The sequence below is a fragment of the Hordeum vulgare genome, chromosome 4H, assembly GCF_904849725.1.
Source record: "Hordeum vulgare subsp. vulgare chromosome 4H, MorexV3_pseudomolecules_assembly, whole genome shotgun sequence".
Taxonomy (NCBI): Eukaryota; Viridiplantae; Streptophyta; class Magnoliopsida; order Poales; family Poaceae; genus Hordeum; species Hordeum vulgare.
In genome coordinates, this window is record NC_058521.1 from 597060469 (window position 1) to 597084341 (window position 23873).

At 43.9% G+C, this 23873-nt stretch overlaps 1 protein-coding gene across 1 annotated transcript; it reads left to right on the plus strand.

The window, feature by feature from the left end:
• Positions 1-20109: 20109 nt before the first annotated feature.
• On the plus strand, positions 20110-22644 carry LOC123449908 (post-GPI attachment to proteins factor 3-like). The gene is made up of 5 exons (XM_045127271.1): positions 20110-20495; positions 21145-21409; positions 21498-21697; positions 21782-21969; positions 22115-22644. Exons 1-5 carry the CDS (start codon positions 20374-20376, stop codon positions 22399-22401), a joined length of 1062 nt encoding a protein of 353 aa, XP_044983206.1. The 5' UTR covers positions 20110-20373; the 3' UTR covers positions 22402-22644.
• The last annotated feature ends 1229 nt before the right edge of the window (positions 22645-23873 follow it).

Here is a 23873-nt window from a genome sequence, read left to right on the forward strand (position 1 = left end):
CGCTACACAATCACGTGTTACCGCTACTTTCAGTGCTTGCAGTTATTAGCTTGCTGAAATCCATCTATCAGAGCCTTCTGCTCCTCGTTGGGTTCGACACTCTTACTTATCGAAAGGACTACGATTGATCCCCTATACTTGTGGGTCATCAAGACTCTTTTCTGGCGCCGTTGCCGGGGAGTGAAGCGCCTTTGGTAAGTGGAAATTGGTAAGGAAACATCTATATACTGTGCTGAAATTTATTGTCACTTGTCACTATAGAAACTCTTCCTTTGAGGAGTTTGTTCGGGGTATCTTCACCACGAACGGAAGCATGAGGAGTTGCTCCTCAACCTGAGGTACCTACTGAAAAAATATTTTATGAAATTCCTTTGGGTATGCTTGAGAAACTGCTGGCTAATCCTTTTACAGGAGATGGATCTTCACATCCAGACTTTCATCTAATCTATGTAGATGAAGTTTGTGGTTTATTTAAGCTTGCAGGTTTGCCCGAGGATGAGGTAAAGAAGAAAGTCTTTCCTTTATCTTTGAAGGATAAGGCGTTGAAATAGTATAGGCTATGTGATGATGCTGGATCATGGGGCTACAATCGGTTGAAATTGGAATTTCATCAAAAGTTCTATCCTATGCATTTAGTACATCGTGATCGGAACTTTATTTATAATATTTGGCCTCGTGATAGGGAAAGAATAGCTCAAGCTTGGGGGAGGCTTAAATCAATGCTATATTCATGCCCCAATCATGAGCTCTCGAGAGAAATCATCACTCAAAACTTTTATGCTCGGCTTTCTCATGAAGATCGTACCATGCTTGACACTTCTTGTGCCGGTTCTTTTATGAAGAAGGATATTGATCACAAGTGGAATTTATTGGAGAGAATCAAACGCAACTCTGAAGATTGGGAGTTGGAGGAAGGTAAGGACTCGGGTATGAATTTCTAGTTTGATTGCGTTAAATCTTTTGTTGAGACAAACACTTCTAGAGATTTTAGCGCTAAGTATGGACTTGACTCTGAGATAGTAGTTTCTCTATGTGAATCTTTTGCTGCTCATGTTGATCTTCCCAAAGAGAAGTGGTTTAAATATCATACTCCTGTAGAAAGCAATATAGCCAAAACCAATCTAGTTGAGGAGAAAATCATAGCTTTTAGTGATCATGTTGTTCCTTGTGCTTACACTGAGAAACCACCATACCCTGCTAGAATGAAGGATTATTCTAAAGCTCCAACTGTGATACGTAGGGGTTACATTAGACCACTTGCACCCCCTGAGGAGATTGGAGTTGAACTTAGTGTTGCTATTATCAAAGATCTCTTAGCCGAAGACATAGACGGGCATGTTATTAAATTCTGTGAGGACTCTGCTAGAATTGCTAAACCTCACGCGAAAGACAAGCACGAACCTATAGTTGGCCTGCCCGTTGTTTCTGTTAATATAGGAGATCACTGTTACCATGGTTTATGTGATATGGGAGTTAGTGTTAGTGCAATACCCCGTTCTCTCTATGATGAAATCAAAGATGAGATTGCACCTGCTGAGATAGAACCCATTGATGTCACTATCACGCTAGTTAATAGAGACACTATCTTCCCTTTGGGAATTGTGAGAGACGTAGAAGTACTGTGTGGTAAGACGAAGTATCCTACTGATTTCCTCGTCCTTGGTACTGCACAAGATAGCTTTTGTCCCATCATATTTGGTAGACCCTTTCTCAACACTGTCAATGCTCACATTGATTGCATTAAGCAGACTGTCACGGTAAGTTTCGAGGGTGTGTCTCATGAATTTAACTTCTCCAAGTTTGGAAGACAACCCCATGAAAGAGAGTCATCTGGTAGGGATGAAATCATTGCTCTTGCCTCTATTGTCGTACCTCCTACGGATCCTTTAGAGCAATATCTGCTTGAGCATGAAAATGATATGCATATGGAGGAGAGAGATGAGATAGATAGAATTGTCTTAGAACAACACCCTATTCTCAAGAATAATATGCCTATTGAACTGCTTGGGGATCCTCACCCACCAAAGGGTGATCCTGTGTTCGAGCTTAAACAGTTGCATGATACTCTTAAGTATGCCTATCTTGATGAGAAGGAGATATATCTTGTCATTATTAATGCTCTCCTCTCAGAGCGCGAAGAGAAGAAGTTACTAAAAACTCCGAGGAAGCACCGGCGCTGCTATTGGATATACTCTTGATGATCTTAAGGGTATTAGTCCTACTCTATGTCAGCACAAGATTAAAACCGATCCTGACTTTAAACCGGTTGCTGATCATCAAAGGAGATTAAATCCTAAGATGAAAGAGGTCGTTAGAAAAGAAATATTAAAGCTTTTGGAAGCAGGAATCATTTATCATGTTGCTCATAGTGATTGGGTAAGTCCGGTACATTGCGTACCTAAGAAGGGAGGTATCACCGTCGTTCCTAATGATAAGGATGAACTAATCTCACAAAGGATTATTACCGGCTATAGAATGGTGATAGACTTCCGGAAACTGAACAAGGCAACCAGGAAAGATCATTATCCTTTGTCGTTCATCGACCAAATGCTAGAAAGGTTATCAAAACACACACACTTTTGCTTTCTAGACGGTTATTCAGGTTTCTCGCAAATACCTATTGCACAATCTGATCAAGAGAAAACCACTTTCACCCGCCCTTTCGGTACCTTTGCCTATAGACGTATGCCTTTTGGCTTATGTAATGCACCTGCCACCTTCCAAAGATGTATGATGGCTATATTCTCTGTCTTTTGTGAAAAGATTGTCGAGGTTTTCATGGATGACTTCTCCGTTTACGGGTCTTCCTTTGATGATTGCCTCAGCAACCTTGATCGAGTCTTACAGAGATGCGAAGAAACCAACCTCGTCTTGAATTGGGAGAAGTGCCACTTTATGGTTAATGAAGGTATCGTCTTAGGACACAAAATCTCTGAAAGAGGCATTGAAGTTGATAAGGCTAAGGTTGATGCAATTGAGAAAATGCCTTGCCCCATAGATATCAGAGGTATACGAAGTTTCCTAGGTCATGCTGGTTTCTATAGAAGGTTCATTAAAGACTTCTCTAAGATTTCTAGGCCTCTTACCAACCTCCTGCAGAAGGATGTTCCTTTTGTTTTTGATGAGGATTCTGAGGAAGCATTTGAAATACTTAAGAAGGCTTTGATAACCGCACCTATTGTTCAACCACCCTACTGGAACTTGCCCTTTGAAATCATGTGTGACGCTAGTTATTATGTTGTTGGTGCTGTTCTAGGACAAAGAGTTGACAAGAAGTTGAATGTCATTCACTATGCTAGTAAAACTCTAGACAGTGCCCAAACAAACTATGCCACTACGGAGAAGGAATTTTTAGTAGTCGTGTTTGCATGTGAAAAATTCAGATCTTACATAGTTGACTCCAAAGTCACTATTCACTCTGATCATGCTGTTGTTAAGTACCTTATCCAGAAGAAGGATGCTAAGCCTAGGCTGATCAGATGGGTTCTCCTGCTACAGGAATTTGATTTGCACACCGTTAACCGAAAGGGTGCTGATAATCCTGTAGCAGATAACTTGTCTAGGCTAGAGAATGTCCTTGATGACCCACTACCAATTGATGACAGCTTTCCTGATGAGCAATTAAATGTCATCCGCACTTCACTTAGTGCACCGTGGTATGCCGATTATGCAAACTATATCGTAGCCAAATATATACCACCCGGTTTCACCTATCAGCAAAAGAGGAAATTCTTCGTTGATTTGAGACACTACTTCTGGGATGATTCTCACCTTTATAAGGAAGGAGTAGATGGTGTTATTAGACGTTGTGTGCCTGAACATGAACAGGGACAGATCCTGCAGAAGTGTCATTCCAAAGCCTACGGAGGACACCATGCTGGAGATAGAACTGCCCATAAGGTATTGCAATCAGGTTTCTATTGGCCCACTCTCTCAAGGATGCCCGTAAGTTTCTCTTGTCTTGTGGCGAATGCCAAAGGATAGGGAACATCAGCAAGCGTCAAGAGATGCCTATGAACTATTCACTTGTCATTGAACCATTTGATGTTTGGGGCTTTGATTATATGGGATCCTTCCCGAGTTCCAATGGGTACACTCACATCTTAGTTGATGTGGATTACGTTACTAAGTGGGTAGAAGCTATCCCCACTAAAAATGTTGATCACCACACCTCTATTAAGATGCTTAAAGAAGTCATATTCCCAAGATTTGGAGTCCCTAGATACTTGATGACTGATGGCGGTTCACACTTCATTCATGGTGTTTTCCGCAAGATACTAGCTAAGTATGATGTCAACCATAGAGTTGCATCTCCTTATCATCCTCAGTCTAGTGGTCAAGTTGAGTTGAGTAATAGGGAGATCAAGTTGATCCTACAAAAAACCATCAATAGATCTCGAAAGAACCGGTCTAGCAAACTTGACGATGCACTATGGGCTTATAGGACTGCTTATAAGAATCCCATGGGCATGTCACCGTATAAAATGGTTTACGGTAAGGCCTGTCATTTACCTCTTGAGCTGGAACACAAAGCTTATTGGGCAATCAAAGAGCTCAACTTTGATTTCAAACTTGCCGGTGAGAAGCGGTTGTTTGATATCAGCTCGTTAGATGAATGGAGAGCCGAGGCATACGAGAATGCCAAGTTGTTCAAGGAAAAGGTTAAGAGATGGCACGACAAACGAATACAGAAATGAGAGTTCAATGTAGGTGATTATGTCTTGCTATACAATTCTCGTTTGAGATTCTTTGCAGGCAAGATTCTCTCTAAATGGGAAGGTCCCTATGTTGTCGAGGAAGTATATCGTTCCGGTGCCATCAAAATCAATAACATGGAAGGAAATTTTCCTAGAGTGGTAAATGGGCAAAGAATCAAGCATTACATCTCTGGTACTCCCATAAATGTTGAGACCAATATCATCAATGTCATAACTCCAAAGGAGTACATAAGGGATGTTTATCAGCCTGTTTCAGACCTTGAAAACGAAGATGTGTCTGTTTCGGCAAGAAACTGGACTCCGATGCTTTTCCAATAGGAAATTTCCTCAGTTTTGGAATTTTTGGAAAATTAGAAAAATAAAAAGCAGTCCGGAGAGCAAACGAGGCAGCCACAAGGGCCCACTCCGCCACCACCCCCTGGTGGCGGTGGGCAAGCTTGTGGGCACCTCGTGTGCCTCCCGGACTCCGTTTTCTTGCGGAGGACTCCTTCTGGCCCAGAAAAAATCAATATATAGTCGCCCGAAGGTTTTGATCTCCGTATCGCGCAGTTTTCCTCGGTTTTTGTTTCGAGCTTGTTTTGCCGCAGATCTAGGTCAAGATGTCTTCTCAAGATTCAGAGGGAGAGAGCTATGTGGCTGACTACCTTGCTAACCCCAAGGTCTATGGGGACTTGGAACCATATGGCTGGACCACTGATGAGGAAGAGGACTATGAGCCCAAAGGGAAGGAGCAAACGAGTTCCGATGAAGAGGAGGCTCCTCTACCTCAACCTGCAAACACCCATGTGGAGTTCAAGAAGTCAAGCCTCCCTAACCATAGGAAGAAGCCTAAGACCTTGTTTATCCCTTCGCGTTTCTTGCAGGAGAGTAAGCAGGAACTTTGCCATAGAGTGTTGAAACTTGAGGAAGAAAATGACGATCTAAGGGAGTAGAACTTTTTGCTCAAGTGGAAATTAGACAAGCTCAAGACTGCTTCAACAACAACACCACCATCACCACCAAAGGAAGACGACTAAGCATCGGTATGGGCAATCCCCTTGGCTTCAGCCAAGCTTGGGGGAGTTGCCCTAGTATCATATCACCTTTATGTCTTTTGCTTTTATCTTTGTTTTAGTTCTTTCCTTTTCAGTTTTTATTTCTTCTTTTAGAGGAATAAGTCTTTAGTTTTTAGTTTGAGTCTTTTGCTTTTGTCTCTCCCCCGTTGTATCCGAGCTTACAAGTTATATAATAAAGAGTGTCTTAGTCAAAGGGCTTTGCTTTGTGCCATGATCAAAAGTATGAAAAGAACGATAACATGAAAGATCATGAGACGATCTTATGGAAAGTGATAACTTCACTTAGGACACGTATGATGATTGAAACTTGTTGAGAATAAATCAACATAGACATTAGTCATTGTGGCAATTAATAAGAAGTAATAAGGAAAGAGAGGTTCACATATAAATATATCATCTTAGACACTTTTTACAATTGTGAGCACTCACCAAACTATTACATGCCTAGGAGTAGATGTTGGACAAGGAAGACAACATAATGAATTGTGTTTGCTTGGTTCCAAACAATGTTATATGATTAGAGATCCCTTAGCATGTGACGATTGCTTCCACCTCATATTAGCCAAAACTCCCGCACCAAGTAGAGATACTACTTGTGCATCCATAAACCTCCAACCAGTTTTGCCATGAGAGTCCACCATACCTACCTATGGATTGAATAAGATCCTTCAAGTAAGTTGTCATCGGTGCAAGCAATAAAAATTGCTCTCTAATATGTATGATCTATTAGTGTGTGGAAAATAAGCTTTGTACGAACCTGTGATGAGGAAGACATAAAAGCGACAAACTGCATAATAAAGTTCTTTATCACAAGAGGCAATATAAAGTGACGTTCCTCCGCACTAAGAGGACAAGCATCCAAACCTCAAAAGTGTTGGGAGACGTAGCATAAATTCAAAAAAATTCCTACGCATATTCAGATCTTCCTATGGAGAGACCAGCAACGAGAAAGGGGTAAGAGCATCTTCATACCTTTGAATATCGCTAAGCGGAAGCGTTGCTAGAACGCGGTTGATGGAGTCGTACTCGCAGCGATTCCGATCGCGGTGTGATTCTGATCTAGTGCCGAACTACGACACCTCCGCGTTCAACACACGTGCAGCCCGGTGACGTCTCTCGCACCTTGATCCAGCAAGGAGGAGGGAGAGATTGAGGAAGAACTCCAGCAGCACGACGGCGTGGTGTCGATGGAGAGACGAGGTCTCCCGACAGGGCTTCGCCAAGCACCGGCAGAGAGGAGGAGGAAGAAGGGCAGGGCTGCGCCGAGAGAGAGAGAAAACCGTGTGCGAAACAGCCCCGAAACCTCAACCATATATAGGGGAAGAGGGAGGGGGCGCAGCCCTTAGGGTTCCCACCCCCAAGGGGTGCAGCAGCCCCATCTGTGCCAGGAGGGGAGGAGGGGTGGTGCCCACCCCTAGTCGGCATTAGGCCCACCTGGCTTAGGGTTTGCCCCCCCCCCTTCCCTCTCCCCTGCGCATTGGGCTGAGTGGGGAGGCGCACCAGCCCACCTAGGGGATGCTTCCCTCCCCCACTTGGCCCATCTTACCTGACCCCCTTCGGTGGACCCCCGGGGCCACCTCCGGTGGTCCCGGTATGATACCGGTGATGCCCGAAACACTTCCGGTGTCCGAAACCATCCGTCCTATATATCAATATTGACCTTCGGACCATTCCGGAGCTCCTCGTGACGTCCGGGATCTCATTCGGGACTCCGAACAACTTTCGGTAACCTCGTATAACAATTCCCTATAACCCTAGTGTCATCGAACCTTAAGTGTGTAGACCCTACGGGTTCGGTAGACAAGTAGACATGACCGAGACACCTCTCCGGCCAATAACCATCAGCGGGGTCTGGATACCCATGGTGGCTCCCACTTGCTCCACGATGATCTCATCGGATGAACCACGATGTCAAGGATTCAATCAATCCCGTATACAATTCCCTTTGTCTGTCGGTATAGAACTTGCCCGAGATTCGATCGTCGGTATACCTATATCTTGTTCAATCTCGTTACCGTTAAGTCTCTTTACTCGTTCTGTAGCACGTCATCGTGTGACTAACTCCTTAGTCACATTGAGCTCATGATGATGTTCTATCGAGTGGGCCCAGAGATACCTCTCCGTCACACGGAGTGACAAATCCCGATCTCGATTCGTACCAACCCAACAGACACTTTCGGAGGTACCCGTAGTGCACCTTTATAGTCACCCAGTCACGTTGTGACGTTTGATACACCCAAAGCACTCCTACGGTATCCGGGAGTTGCACAATCTCACGGTCGAAGGAAAAGACACTTGACATTAGAAAAGCTTTAGCATACGAACAATACGATCTAGTGCTATGCCTAGGATTGGGTCTTGTCCATCACATCATTCTCCCAATGATGTGATCCCGTTATCAATGACATCTAATGCCCATGACCAGGAAACCATGATCATCTATTGACTAACGAGCTAGCCAACTAGAGGCTTGCTAGGGACACATTGTGATCTATTTACTCACGTATGTATTACTGTTTCCTGTTAATACAATTATAGCATGAACAATAGACGATTATCATGAACAATGAAATATGATAATAACCATTTTATTATTGCCTCTAGCGCATATTTCCAACAGTCCCCCACTTGCACTAGAGTCAATAATCTAGTTACATTGTGATGTATCGAACACCCATATCATTATGGAGTTGATCATGTTTTGCTCGTGGAAGAGGTTTAGTCAACGGGTCTGCAATATTCAGATATGTGTGTAATTTACAAATATCTATTACTCCACTTTGGACATGGTCCTGGATGGAGTTGTAGCGGCGTTTGATGTGCTTCGTCTTCTGGTGAAACCTGGGCTCCTTGGCTATGGCAATGGCCCCAGTGTTATCACAGAAGAGTGTCATTGGACCCGACGCGCTTGGAACCACTCCAAGGTCGGTGATGAGCTCCTTCATCCAAATTCCTTCATGAGCCGCTTCTGAAGCAGCTATATACTCCGCTTCACATGTAGATGCTGTCACGCCTTCTTGCTTGCTGCTGCACCAGCTCACTGCCCCACCATTCAAAACATACACGTATCCGGTCTGTGACTTAGAGTCATTCGGATCTGTGTCGAAGCTAGCGTCGGCGTAACCCTTTACGATGAGCTCTTCGCCGCCTCCATAAGCGAGAAACATTTCCTTAGTCCTTTTCAGGTACTTAAGGATATTCTTGAACGCTGTCCAGTGTTCCATACCGGGATCACTTTCGTACCTCCCTACCAAACTTATGGCAAGGTTTGTATCAGGTCTGATACACAGCATGGCATACATTAGAGAGCCTACGGCTGAAGCATAGGGGACAGAACTCATCCTCTCTCTATCTGCTGCCGTGGTCGGCGATTGAATCTTACTCAATCTCATACCTTGCAAAACTGGCAAGAACCCTTTCTTTGAGTTTTCCATATTAAACTTCTTTAATATCTTGTCAAGGTATGTACTTTGCGAAAGACCTATAAGGCGTCTCGATCTATCTCTATAGATCTTGATGCCTAATATGTATGCAGCTTCTCCAAGGTCCTTCATTGAAAAACTCTTGTTCAAATAGGCCTTTATGCTCTCCAACATTTCTGTATTGTTCCCCATCAATAATATGTCATCCACATACAGTATGAGGAAAGCTACAGAGCTCCCACTCACTTTCTTGTACAGTCAAGCTTCTGCGTAAACCTGTATGAACACAAACGCTTTAATCACCTCATTAAAGCGAATGTTCCAACTTCGAGATGCTTGCACCAGCCCATAGATGGAGCGCTGGAGCTTGCACACTTTGTTAGCACCCTTAGGGTCGACAAAACCTTCTGGTTGCATCATATACAACTCTTCCTTAAGGTTCCCGTTAAGGAACGCTGTTTTGACGTCCATTTGCCAAATTTCATAATCATAAAAGGCGGCAATCGCTAACATGATTCGGACTGATTTCAGCTTCGCTACGGGAGAGAAAGTCTCTTCGTAGTCAACTCCTTGAATTTGTCGAAAACCCTTTGCGACAAGTCGACCTTTATAAACAGTTACATTACCGTCTGCATCAGTCTTCTTCTTGAAGATCCATTTATTTTCTATGGCTCGCCGGTCATCGGGCAAGTCCACCAAAGTTCATACTTTGTTCTCATACATGGATCCTATCTCGGATTTCATAGCTACAAGCCATTTGTTGGAATCCGGGCCCGCCATCGCTTCTTCATAGTTCGAAGGTTCATCGTTGTCTAACAACATGATTTCCATCACAGGGTTGCCGTACCACTCTGGTGCGGAGCGTGCCCTCGTGGACCTTCGTGGTTCAGTAGTTACTTCATCCGAAGCTTCATGATCGTTATCATTAAATTCCTCTTCACTTGGTGTAGGCGCCACAGGAACAACTTCCCGCGCTGCGCTACTATCCTGTTCGAGACGGGGTGTAATTACCTCATCAAGTTCTACCTTCCTCCCACTTACTTCTTTCGAGAGAAACTCTTTCTCTAGAAAGGATCCGTTCTTGGCAACAAAGGTTTTACCTTCGGATCTAAGATAGAAGGTATACCCGATAGTTTCCTTAGGGTATCCTATGAATACGCATTTATCCGCTTTGGGTTCGAGCTTTTCTGGTTGATGTTTCTTCACGTAAGCATTGCAGCCCCAAACTTTAAGAAACGACAACTTAGGTTTCTTTCCAAACCATAGTTCATACGGTGTCGTCTCAACGGATTTAGACGGTGCCCTATTTAAAGTGAATGCTGCAGTTTCTAATGTGTATCCCCAAAATGATAGCGGTAAGTCGGTAAGAGACATCATAGATCGTACCATATCTAATAAAGTGCGATTATGACGTTCAGACACTCCGTTGCGTTGCGGTGTGCCAGACGGCGTCAGTTGTGAAACGATTCCACACTTCCTTAGGTGTGTGCCAAACTCGTGACTCAAATATTCTCCTCCACGATCAGATCGTAGACACTTAATTTTTCTGTCACGTTGATTCTCGACCTCACTGTGAAATTCCTTGAACTTTTCAAATGTCTCAGATTTGTGCTTCATCAAGTAGATATACCCATACCTACTCAAATCATCGGTGAGAGTGAGAACATAACGATAGCCACCGCGAGCTTCAACGTTCATTGGCCCACACACATCAGTATGTATTATTTCCAATAAGTCGGTTGCTCTCTCCATTATTCCTGAGAATGGAGTCTTAGTCATCTTGCCCATGAGGCACGGTTCGCATGCGTAAAATGATTCAAAGTCAAGAGACTCTAATAGTCCATCAGTATGGAGCTTCTTCATGCGCTTAACACCGATATGACCAAGGCGGCAGTGCCACAAGTATGTGGGACTATCATTATCAACTTTACATCTTTTGGTACTCACACTATGAATATGTGTAACATCACGATCAAGATTCATCAAGAGTAAACCATTCACCAGCGGAGCATGACCATAAAACATATCACTCATATAAATAGAACAACCATTATTCTCTGACTTAAATGAGTAGCCGTCTCGCATTAAGCAAGACCCTGATACAATGTTCATGCTTAAAGCTGGTACTAAATAACAATTATTAAGGTTTAAAACCAATCCCTACGGTAGATGTAGAGGTAGCATGCCGACAGCGATCACATCGACCTTGGAACCATTCCCGACGCGCATCGTCACCTCGTCCTTGGCCAGTCTCCGCTTATTCCGCAGTTCCTGCTTTGAGTTGCAAATGTGAGCAACAACACCGGTATCAAATACCCAGGATCTACTACGAGCGCTGGTAAGGGACACATCAATAACATGTATATCACATATACCTTTAACGTTGCCGGCCTTCTTGTCCGCTAAGTATTTGGGGCAGTTCCGCTTCCAGTGACCCTTTCCCTTGCAATAGAAGCACTCAGTCTCAGGCTTGGGTCCATTCTTTTTCTTCTTCCCGGTATCTGGCTTACCGGGCGCACCAATGGCTTTGCCGTCTTTCTTGAAGTTCTTCTTACCCTTGCCCTTCTTGAAACTAGTGGTCTTGTTGACCATCAACACTTGATGCTCTTTCTTGATTTCTACTTATGCAGACTTGAGCATCGAGTACAACTCGGGAATGGTCTTCTCCATCCCTTGCATGTTGTAGTTAAGCACAAAGCCTTTGTAGCTTGGTGGGAGAGACTGGAGGATTCTGTCAATTATAGCATCATCTGGAAGTTCGACTCCAAGTGAAGTCAGACGACCGTGTAACCCAGACATTTTGAGTATGTGCTCACTGACAGAACTGTTCTCCTCCATCTTACAGCTAAAGAACTTGTCGGAGACTTCATATCTCTCGACACGGGCATGAGCTTGAAAAACTAGCTTCAGCTCTTGGAACATCTCATATGTACCGTGTTGCTCAAAACACCTTTGGAGCCCTGTTTCTAAACTGTATAACATGCCACACCTAACCAGAGAGTAGTCATCACTCCGCGTTTGCTAGATGTTCAGAATGTCCTGGGCTGCTGCGGGAGCGGGAGGGTCACCTAGCGGCGCATCAAGGACATAAGCCTTTTTAGCTGCTTCAAGGATGAGCTTCAAGTTGCGAACCCAGTCCGCATAGTTGCTACCATCATCTTCCAGCTTGTTTTTCTCTAGGAATGCATTGAAATTGAGGTTGACGTTGACAATCTACAATATTTATAAAGACAACTTTTAGACTAAGTTCATGACAATTAAGTTCATTTAATCAAATTAAGTATGAACTCCCACTTAAATCGACATCGCTCTAGTCATCTAAGTGCTACATGATCCATGTTGACTAACCCGTGTCCGATCATCACGTGAGACGGACTAGTCACCATGGTGAGCAACTTCATGCTGATCGTATTCAACCATACGACTCATGTTCGACCTTTCGGTCTCTTGTATTCGAGGTCATGTCTGTACATGCTAAACTCGTCGAGTCAACCTAGGTGTTTCGCGTGTGTAAATTTGGCTTACACCCGTTGTATGCGAACGTTAGAATCTATCACACCCGATCATCACGTGGTGCTTCGAGACAACGATCCTTCGCAACGGTGCACACTTAGGGGAATACGTTCTCGAAATTTTAAGAGGGATCATCTTATTATGCTACCGTCGTTCTAAGCAATAAGATGTAAAACATGATAAACATCACAATGCAATCATATAGTGACATGATATGGCCACTATCATCTTTGCTCTTTCGATCTTCATCTTCAGGCATCGCATGATCATCGTCGTCACCGGCGTGACACCATGATCTCCATCATCGTGTCTCCGTGATGTCGTCACGCCAACTACTACTATCACTACTACTATAGCTAATCGTTAGCAATGAAGTAAAAGTAGTAAGCACATGGTGTTGCATCTCATACAATAAATCAAGACAACTCCTATGGCTCCTGCCGGTTGTCATACTCATCGACATGCAAGTCGTGAAACCTATTACAATAACATGATCATCTCATACATCATACATGCAACATCACAACTTTGGCCATATCACATCACATGTCAAACCCTGCAAAAACAAGTTAGACGTCCTCTAATTGTTGTTGCAAGTTTTACGTGGCTGATTTGGGTTTCTAGCAAGAACATTTTCTTACCTACGTGACAGCCACAACGATGATATGCCAAAGCTATTTACCCTTCATAAGGACCCTTTTCATAAAATCCAATCCAACTAGAGTAGGAGAGACAGACACCCGCTAGCCACCTTTATGCACGGTGTGCATGTCTGTCGGTGGAACCAGTCTCACGTAAGCGTACGTGTAAAGTCGGTCCGGGCCGCTTCATCCCACAATACCGTCGGAAAAGAATAAGACTAGTAGAGGCAAGCAATTGACAAATCATCGCCCACAACCTTTTGTGTTCTACTCGTGCATAGAATCTACACATAGAAAACCTGGCTCGGATGCCACTGTTGGGAGACGTAGCATAAATTCAAAAAAATTCCTACGCATATTCAGATCTTCCTATGGAGAGACCAGCAACGAGAAAGGGGTAAGAGCATCTTCATACCTTTGAAGATCGCTAGGAGGAAGCGTTGCTAGAACGCGGTTGATAGAGTCGTATTCGCAGCGATTCCGATCGCGGTGTAATTCCGATCTAGTGCCGAACTACGGCACCTCCGCGATCAACACACATGCAGCCCAGTGACGTCTCCCGCACCTTGATCCAGCAAGGAGGAGGGAGAGGTTGAGGAAGAACTCCAGTAGCACGATGGCGTGGTGTCGATGGAGAGACGAGGTCTCCCGGCAGGGCTTCGCCAAGCACCGTCACAGAGGAGGAGGAAGAAGGGCAGGGCTGCGCCGAGAGAGAGAGAGAAAACCGTGTGTGAAACAGCCCCGAAACCTCAACTATATATAGGGGAAGAGGGAGGGGGCGCAGCCCTTAGGGTTCCCACCCCCAAGGGGTGCGGCAGCCCCATCTGCGCCACGAGGTGGCGGCCAGGAGGGGAGGAGGGGTGGTGCGCACCCCTGGTGGGCCTTAGGCCCACCTGGCTTAGGGTTTGCCCCCCTTCCCTCTCCCCTGCGCATTGGGCTGAGTGGGGAGGCGCACCAGCCCACCTAGGGGCTGGTTCCCTCCCCCGCTTGGCCCATCTTACCTCCCGGGGTCGTTGCCCCCCTTCGATGGACCCCCGGGGCCACCTCCGGTGGTCCCGGTGGTCCCGGTACGTTACCGGTGATGCCCGAAACACTTCCGGTGTCCGAAACCATCCGTCATATATATCAATCTTTACCTCCGGACCATTCCGGAGCTCCTCGTGACGTCTGGGATCTCATACGGGACTCCGAACAACTTTCTAACCTCGTATAACAATTCCCTATAACCCTAGCGTCATCGAACCTTAAGTGTGTAGACCCTACGGGTTCGGGAGACAAGCAGACATGACCGAGACACCTCTCCGGCCAATAACCATCAGCGGGGTATGGATACCCATGGTGACTCCCACTTGCTCCACGATGATCTAATCGGATGAACCACGATGTCAAGGATTCAATCAATCCCGTATACAATTCCCTTTGTCTGTCGGTATAGAACTTCCCCGAGATTCAATCATCGGTATACCTATACCTTGTTCAATCTCGTTACCGGTAAGTCTCTTTACTCGTTCCGTAGCACGTCATCATGTGACTAACTCCTTAGTCACATTGAGCTCATGATGATGTTCTACCGAGTGGGCCCAGAGATACCTCTCCGTCACACGGAGTGACAAATCTCAATCTCGATTCGTACCGACCCAACAGACACTTTCGGAGGTACCCGTAGTGCACCTTTATAGTCACCCAGTTATGTTGTGACGTTTGATACACCCAAAGCACTCCTACGGTATCTGGGAGTTGCACAATCTCACGGTCGAAGGAAAAGACACTTGACATTAGAAAAGCTTTAGCATACGAACAATACGATCTAGTGCTATGCTTAGGATTGGGTCTTGTCCATCACATCATTCTCCCAATGATGTGATCCCGTTATCAATGACATTTAATGCCCATGACCAGGAAACCATGATCATCTATTGACTAACGAGCTAGCCAACTAGAGGCTTGCTAGGGACACATTGTGATCTATTTACTCACGTATGTATTACTGTTTCCTGTTAATATAATTATAGCATGAACAATAGACGATTATCATGAACAAGGAAATATGATAATAACCATTTTATTATTGCCTCTAACACATATTTCCAACAAAAAGCGCATGACAACCTCTGCTTCTCTCTACGAAGGGCCTATCTTGTACCTTTACTTTTTACCCTTGTAAGAGTCATGGTGATCATCACCAATTCCCTCTTTGCCTTTGTCTTGGCTACCGTCGCATGCTTGGGAAAGATCTATATTCATATATCAACTTGGAGTTGAGTACTCATGCTTTATTATTGTTGACTTTACCCTTGAGGTAAACTGTTGGGAGGCAAAACTATAAGCCCCTATCTTCCTCAGTGTTTAGCTGAAACTTTGACACCATGAGTACCACGTGAGTTGTAACAATTGTGGAAAACAAAAGAGATGATTGAGTATGTGGGTTTGCCTTACAAGCTCTTATTCGACTCTTTCTGATGTTGTGATAAATTACAATTGCTTCAATGACTATGGACTATTGTTGGTTACTTCTCGGTAAGGTTTTTGCTTCATGCTTTGCTTTGTGAAGGAATTGTTACTTTCCCATAAGAATCTTTATGATATATTGCTGTTCTATGTGTGATCATGATGCCCTCATGTCTGTATTATGTTTTATCGACACCTTCGTCCCCAAACATGTGGACATGTTTATGGAACTTGGTTTTCGCTTGAGGACAAGCAAGGTCTAAGCTTGGGGGAGTTGATACGTCCATTTTGCATCATGCTTTCATGTTGATATTTATTGCTTTTTGGGCTGTTATATTACTTGTGGTACCATATTTATGCATTTTCTCTCTTATTTTGCAAGGATTATTTGAAGAGGGAGAATTCACGCACCTGAAATTCTGGACTGGAAAAGGAGCAAATCCTAGTCCACTATTCTGCACATCTCCAAATGCCCTGAAAATTTACGTGGATTTTTTCTGAAATATATTAAAAATACTGGGCGAAATAACTACCGGAGGGGGCCACCAGGGCCCCACAAGCCCCCACTCCGCCACCACCCCCCTGGTGGCGGTGGGCAAGCTTGTGGGCTGCCTGGAGGCCCACTAGCCCCCTCTTTTGCTATATGAAGCGTCCTGACCTGGAAAAAATCATACGGGAGCTTTTTCGTGGTTTTGCCGCCGCCACGAGGCGGAACTTGAGCAGATCCAATCTAGAGCTCCGGCACGACGATCCTGTCGGGGAAATTTCCCTCCCGGAGGGGGAATCGTCGCCATTGTCGTCACCAACACTCCTCTCGTCGGACGGGAAGCATCTTCATCAACATCTTCATCAGCACCATCTCCTCTCCAATCCCTAGTTCATCTCTGGTAATCAATCTTCGTCTCGCGACTCCGATTGGTACTTGTAAGGTTGCTAGTAGTGTTGATTACTCTTTGTAGTTGATGCGTGTTGGATTACTTGGTGGAAGATTTTATGTTCAGATCCTTGATGCTATTCATTACACCTCTGGTCATGATTATGATTATGTCTGGTGAGTAGTTACTTTTGTTCCTGAGGACATGGGATAAGTCATGCTGATAATAGTCATGTGAATTTGATATTCGCTCGGTATTTTGATGTGATTTATGTTGTTTTTCCTCTAGTGGTGTTATGTGAACGTCGAATACATAACACTTCACCATATTTGGGCCTAGAGGAAGGCATTGGGAAGTAGTAAGTAGATGATGGGTTGCTGGAGTGACAGAAGCTTAAACCCCAGTTTATGCGCTGCTTCGTGAGGGGCTGATTTGGATCCACTAGTTTAATGCCATGGTTAGACTTTGTCTTAATTCTTCTTTTGTAGTTGCGGATGCTTGCGAGAGAGGTTAATCATAAGTGGGATGCTTGTCCAAGTAAGGGCAGTACCCAAGTGCCGGTCCACCCACATATCAAACTATCAAAGTAACGAACGCGAATCATATGAACATGATGAAACTAGCATGACAGAAATTCCCGTGTGTCCTCGGGAGCGTTTTTCCTCCTATAAGACTTTGTTCAGGCTTGTCCCTTGCTACAAAAGGGATTGGGCCACTTGCTGCACCGTTGCTACTACTTGCTACTTGTTACTTTTTGCTCGTTACGTTTCACCTCGCTACACAATCACTTGTTACAGCTACTTTCAGTGCTTGCAGTTATTACCTTGCTGAAATCCATCTATCAGAGCCTTCTGCTCCTCATTGGGTTCGACACTCTTACTTATCGAAAGGACTACGATTGATCCCCTATACTTGTGGGTCATCACGTGACACACCTAGAGTTTTAAGGTCCTCATCATTACTAATAGAGTGGATTTCACCTTCTCTCTTCTCTTTCATGTCTAGCTCTAAGCATAACAATCATCTTAGTATTATAGTCAATATACACTTGGATTTCTTTTAAATGTTCAGTAATTTCATATTTATTAGGTGGGAGACATTTTATTTTAAGCATATCAGCCGCATGCTCGAGACTATCAACAGTTCTACCAATAGAATGTAGTTTTCCAAATTATTCTCCTATCATAACATTAAAAGCTATTTGAAAATCAATGAAATATTTAGTGACATGTTCAAGATCAGTAGTTATGTTACCAATATTATTGTAGGAATTTCCATTAAAATACCTTAAGCATTTGCAGAATTATTTGGATATGGCCTAGGATTGTTCCCAAAATTACCCCTATATGCAATGTTGTTAAACTATTCCTTGAAGCAAAATTAACACCAACAGTATCCTTATTTTGCTCAATTAAAGAGGCTAAAAGAACATCATTAAGATCCACATAAGCTTGTTTGGTAGTAAGCAAATACATAATCATATCAACCTTTTCACTAAACAATCTGATCATAAAGCGACAATTCATCATATCCCAACAAACACACCACCGATTACATTAGAAAAATCCTGATCATGCAAGCTAGCTCATGAAAACGTGGTATTGAAGAACAAGAGAGAGAATGTCATCTAGCTACTGCTATGGACCTAAGGTCCTAAAGGAACTACTCACACATGATAATGTATGCATCAAGGCTGATGAAAAAGTCTTCGGTGATGGATCCCCCTCCGACAGGGTTGGATCTTCTCGGAACATAATTTGTTGTGGCGGGAACAAAGCAAAGAAAATTAAAGGCGGTGAACAGAGGGCCATGTGGCCTAGGGCGCATGTCACCCCTGGCAGTGTGGAGGCCCTATGGGTCCTCTCGTTTGCCTCTAGTACTTTTTGGACTTCTCGTGATGCGGAAAAAAATGTATTAGATCCTCAGGTATGTTTCTACCTTGGTAGTATTAATTTCCTAGAAACTAAATGATAACATCCACACGTGTGGTACGAGGCAACATGATCCACACGTCTTCATAATCCACACGTCTTCATAATCATCCATCTTGGCACATCAAACATATGACATCAACATAATCTTTTTCATTTTAGACTTAAAAAATTATCTCTTAAATTAAAAAAATACCATTAAATATGTGTGGACGAGATCTTCAAAACTAAATCCCATATTGATATGTTTCCATGACCTTTTTTTGGGCCAAAAGTTGCCATGATGTTTACACTCAAGTTGCTATAGTGTTTACAATAAAGTTGCCGCTACATGTTTTATATAATTTTTCTTCTAGATTTAAAACTACCATTGTATTTCAACTACTTTTCACGACAATTTTTATTAGTAAACCATGGAAAAATTTTGTAATTAACCATGGGAAATTTAATTCATGGATCATGGAAATTTTTAGTAATTCATCATGGCAAATTGAGTTTATAGACCATGGCAATTTTTGTATTTTAACCATGGCAATTCTAATATTTTAAACATGCAAAACATTTTTTGTATGAACCATGATAAATTTTAGTGTATGCATCATGACAAATTTTAATAATCCATCATGGTAATTTAAGTTTATGGTTCATGAAAAATTTGAGCCGTTGATCATGCATTTTTAAAGTAATAAATGACATATTTATTTTTTACCTATGAACCATGTTCAAATTATTTCATGGATCATGGCAAGTTTAATTTCTTAACTCTTTTTTTTATAACATGTCAAAATTTACTTTAAATGTAGAAGAAAAATTAATTGAAATATATAATGACAACTTCAGTGTAATCATGATGACAATTTCTGTACAATAGACATGGTAATTTTTAACCCTCAAAGAAATCGTCGAAACATATCGATATGAGATCTAGTTTCGAAGATATCGTCGCGACGGGTTTAAAGGTTAAAACGGTTTTTCAATCGATTTTTTTATTTAAGAAATAAAAACATCCTAAAAACTGAAAAGGTGAAAGGTTCATGTTGACATCATCAGTTTCATCACGTGTGCATGGTTGCGGTGACATGGTCCAACCTCTGATCATAGGACTCGTATGATGATTATCGGTGAACATGCACGAAAAAGAACTGGTTCTAGGCACTGGATTATGGGCATATCCTAACGTTGTTGCCGAGGGGACAAGCTGGGGCAAACATTTGTTTTTGGTTTTTCTAAGTTAATTAATTTTAAGATGGAGTACAACTAGAGCCCGAAGGACGGGGCATGTGGAAGTGGAATCACAGCAGAACACGAGGCGCGGCGTGCCCGGGATCCCCTCGATCCGCGCTTGTCAGCGCGTTTGTTTATCTTGCGCTCGCCGGTCTCGTGGGCGGCCCCAATCACCGCCAGCAACAAATCCTGACACACCACGGCGCACGCACGTCCGTCCGTCCGTCCATCCATCCACAAAGACAAAGGCCAGCGGACGGAACTCAAGCAAATATCCCGAACAAAACCTGTTGCCATCGCTCGCTCGCCTCTTCCGTCTAATCGTCCTCCGTGTCGATTCGCTCCCCCCCACACACGCGGAGCACAGCGCCTCGCGAGTCAATCAACCAGCCAACCAACCAATCACCCCCATCCCCTCCCCGGCTCCGCCTCCCGTGGATTCATGGATCTCCGCCCCGCCCCGCTCTCCCTATCCCTGTAGCTGCTTCCTCCTGCTGCTTGCTGCTCCGCCCGCCTGATTCGGAGCCGCGCCGAGGGGAGGCGGAGATGGGGTTCCGCAGGAGGGGAGGGCCTCCGCTGCTTCTGCTGCTGCTGATGCTTCTGCTTCTCGGACTCGTGGCCACGGCCTTGGCTGCGGCGGACGACGGCGACGCCGATCCGCTCTACAGGTCAGACTTCCTCCCCGAGATTTGTTTCCTCGTTGGTTGGTAGTTGGGGCGGTTCCTGCTCCTTGCGTGTGGTGTGGCTGGCTTGCTTGGTCGGTCGCTCGTCTCTGATGCCGCCGATTGCCTACGGTACTACAACAGTCTCCTTCTCGCGGACAGGTAATGGGGTGGGAGCTCCGTGCTACTACTAGCACCCAGCTCTCCTATTCTTCTTTCTACTAGACTATTAGTACTCGCAGCACTGTTGACTCGTTGATTAACATCGATGCTACTGTGGTTTCTGGGGAACTGCAGCTCCAACTAGTTTTGTAATTACAGCTAGGAATTTTTCACCTCCCCGTTTAGGCGCCCATGGTAAGGTTCACGTGATCCGCTGCCAGCCGGCCGTGAGAGATCTCGTGCCAAGGTTACCAGCATTCGACTTGGAAAGCTGTGTACGATTCAAAGACCGCGTAAACCCCTGTTCCTCCGTGGGGGAACGCTATATTCAGATTTCGAATTCAGTAATTGAGAGAGATGGCAGCGACGACGGTCGGGCGAAAGCTCCTCAGCGTCTTCTCATCCTACTATCTGTACAGATGTGCTGATTTGCTACTAGTGTATTACGATCTGGGGCGACTACTTGACCAGTTTTCCTTCCTTTTTTTACCAGAGCTTGCGTGGCAGAGTGTCAAAGAACCGGCACCCTGAAAGATGAGGATTCTATCAAACACTGTGTGGTTCCAACTGAAGATCAGCCTGCTGACAAATCATGGTACGCGCACGAGCCATTGTACTTGCAGTGGAAGGAGTGGAACTGCAACAGCGAATGCCGATACCATTGTATGATGGAAAGAGAACAGGAAAGGGAAGAGCTTGGGCTGGGGCCCGTCAAGTATCATGGCAAATGGCCCCTCAAACGGGCTTCTGTGTTTCAGGTAGCTGTACCTCCATGTTACTCTTTATCACTTACACTTTGTTTCTCATCTTCACTTACTTACATACTTGCTATTGTTTCATTCCCAGGAACCTCTTTCTGCAGCTCTATCTGCTCTCACTCTTCTCGTGCAATTTAATGGATGGCTATCGTTTTTCCTCTTGCTTTCTTACAAGCTGCCTCTTAGGCCAGAAACCCACGCGACATACTATGAATACACCGGATTATGGCACATTAACGCGCTCTTGGCCATGAATTCATGGTTCTGGTGTGCCATATATCACAGTTGGTAGGTTCATGTCTAGCAGGCTACGTTTTCAGATGAGTTGTCTGTCGATAGTAAGTTAATCCAGCTTGGCCATCTCTATTACAGTGATACTGCTTGGACAGAAAAGCTGTACCTGTCATCAGCTGCTGCTTTTCTTGGCTACTCCCTCATCTTGGCCATACTGCGAACTTCGAATCTAAGGGACGAAGCTTCAAGGGTGATGGTTGCAGCTCCAATTCTGGCTTTTGTGACGACCCACATTTTGTACCTCAACTTCTACGAACTTGACAAAGGTATTCCAAATTCATGATAACTTGTTTCGCTTCTCCATGACCGTAGAGAGAAACTAGATGCACTGTTCAAATTCTGAGATCGGTGCTTCATGGTGGTAGTGCTGGAAATTAAAGACTTCACTGCCCTGATCTTCTGAATCTGCAGGCCTCAACATGAAGGTTTGCACTGTTATTAGCGTGGCTCAGCTCCTCCTGTGGACGGTGTGGGCTGCCATCACAAGGCATCCTTCACGCCTGAAGGTCATCTTTGTTGCTATCGGCGGTGTCCTCTCACTATACCTGGAAGCCCATGATGTCCCTCCGCGATGGGGATATGTTGATGGTCACGCAATCTGCCTCGCCATGGCTATCCCCCTGTCGTACCTCTGGTGGGGCTTCGCCAAGGAAGATGCTGAGATGCGCACGGCGGCAATCATGAAGAAGAAACGATAACGGGCTTCGTCAGACCAAATAGTTCCATCTTTCATGGTGAATCTGTGAAAACTTGTCTCCACTCATCCAATGTAAAGATGAGTTTTTCCATGTAAATTTAGGAGATTTCGCCTGTGAATTACTGTTTTTTCCATGCTACTTTTTGCCTCAGCCCAGGAGGTTTTACATGGTTTGAAACTTGTGATAGCCCTATGTATTTCTCTCATTTAAAAGCCAATTGAGTGTGTGATAGGTTTGTGTTCATCTCTTTTAGCTGCACTGTACTGGAAGGTCTCTATGGATTCGGTACCATAAAATGATCCTATGCTTGTGTCTGATTGATTAAGATGGTACTCCCTCCGTGAAAAATGCATTGCAGCTCTCGGGTGCCACACACCCCTATATGAAAATAGCATTAAAAAATTATCAGGAGGTTTCAAAAAAATCTGAAATTTTGGGATATGAAACCTGAGTGTGACCCTGTATGACACCCGTGTTCATTTTCGTGGGGAAAGGGTGCCCCTTGTATCCGCGGCGTACAAATTACGGTCCAACATACGTTACATTCAAAAAAAATTCTACACATTCGATTTTTTTGTTTTTTTACAGGCATTACCGCGGGCACCCATTCCCCATGAAATTGAACACGTGTATGCAACGGGTTTCATATCCCAAAATTTCAGATTTTTTTGAATTTTCTAATGTGTTTTTAATGCTATTGTCATACAGGGGTTTGTGGCATCCGGGAGCCACAAATCCTCATCCCTGCCTCCGTTCACTATTATAAGATGTTTTGGATATTTTAATATGAACTGCGTATAGATTAAAATGAGTGAACAAACACACTAAATGCGTCTATATGCATCTGAATCAGAAAATGAGAAAAAACATCTTCTAATTTGAAATGGAGAGAGTAGTACTCCCTCTGTAAACTATATAGATCATTTTAGAACTAATATAAACCATTTAAATGAAGAGAATAGTACTCCCTCTAGAAACTAATATAAGATCATTTAGATCACATTGGAACCGATATAAGACCGTTTAGATAAACGGTCTCGTATTAATTTACAGACCGAGTATTTATTACATATGTTGAATCCATGAAATTGTATTCATTTTCTTTTGCCTGGTTTTTGTAGACATGGGTTGCATGAAAACATGTACAAATCCACAACGTGAGCTAATTTTTTGTGTCCCGACATAGGTTTTTTTAGATAGCCACATAAAGACTGGTTACCCTTAGTACTGAACGACATCCTCTGTAAAGAAATAAAAGAGCATTTAGATCACTGTAAATAAATAAAAGAACATTTAGATCACTAAAGTAGTGACCTAAACACAGGAAACACATATAATCGACCTAAATGTGTAGAGATAGCTAAAGACGCAGCCCGTTGTATAACTCTAAGAGCTCTTTGGATTTAAAGGAATTTCATATGAATTATGGAGGACTAGAATCCTCAAAGATTTTCCCTGTGTTGGTTGATTGA

Coding starts and splice junctions, on each gene's coding strand:
- LOC123449908 (XM_045127271.1), top strand. CDS start 20,374: ATGGGGTTCCGCAGGAGGGGAGGGCCTCCGCTGCTTCTGCTGCTGCTG. Junction 20,496..21,144: donor GACGCCGATCCGCTCTACAG/GTCAGACTTCCT, acceptor TTTTTTTACCAG/AGCTTGCGTGGCAGAGTGTC. Junction 21,970..22,114: donor CTTCTACGAACTTGACAAAG/GTATTCCAAATT, acceptor CTGAATCTGCAG/GCCTCAACATGAAGGTTTGC.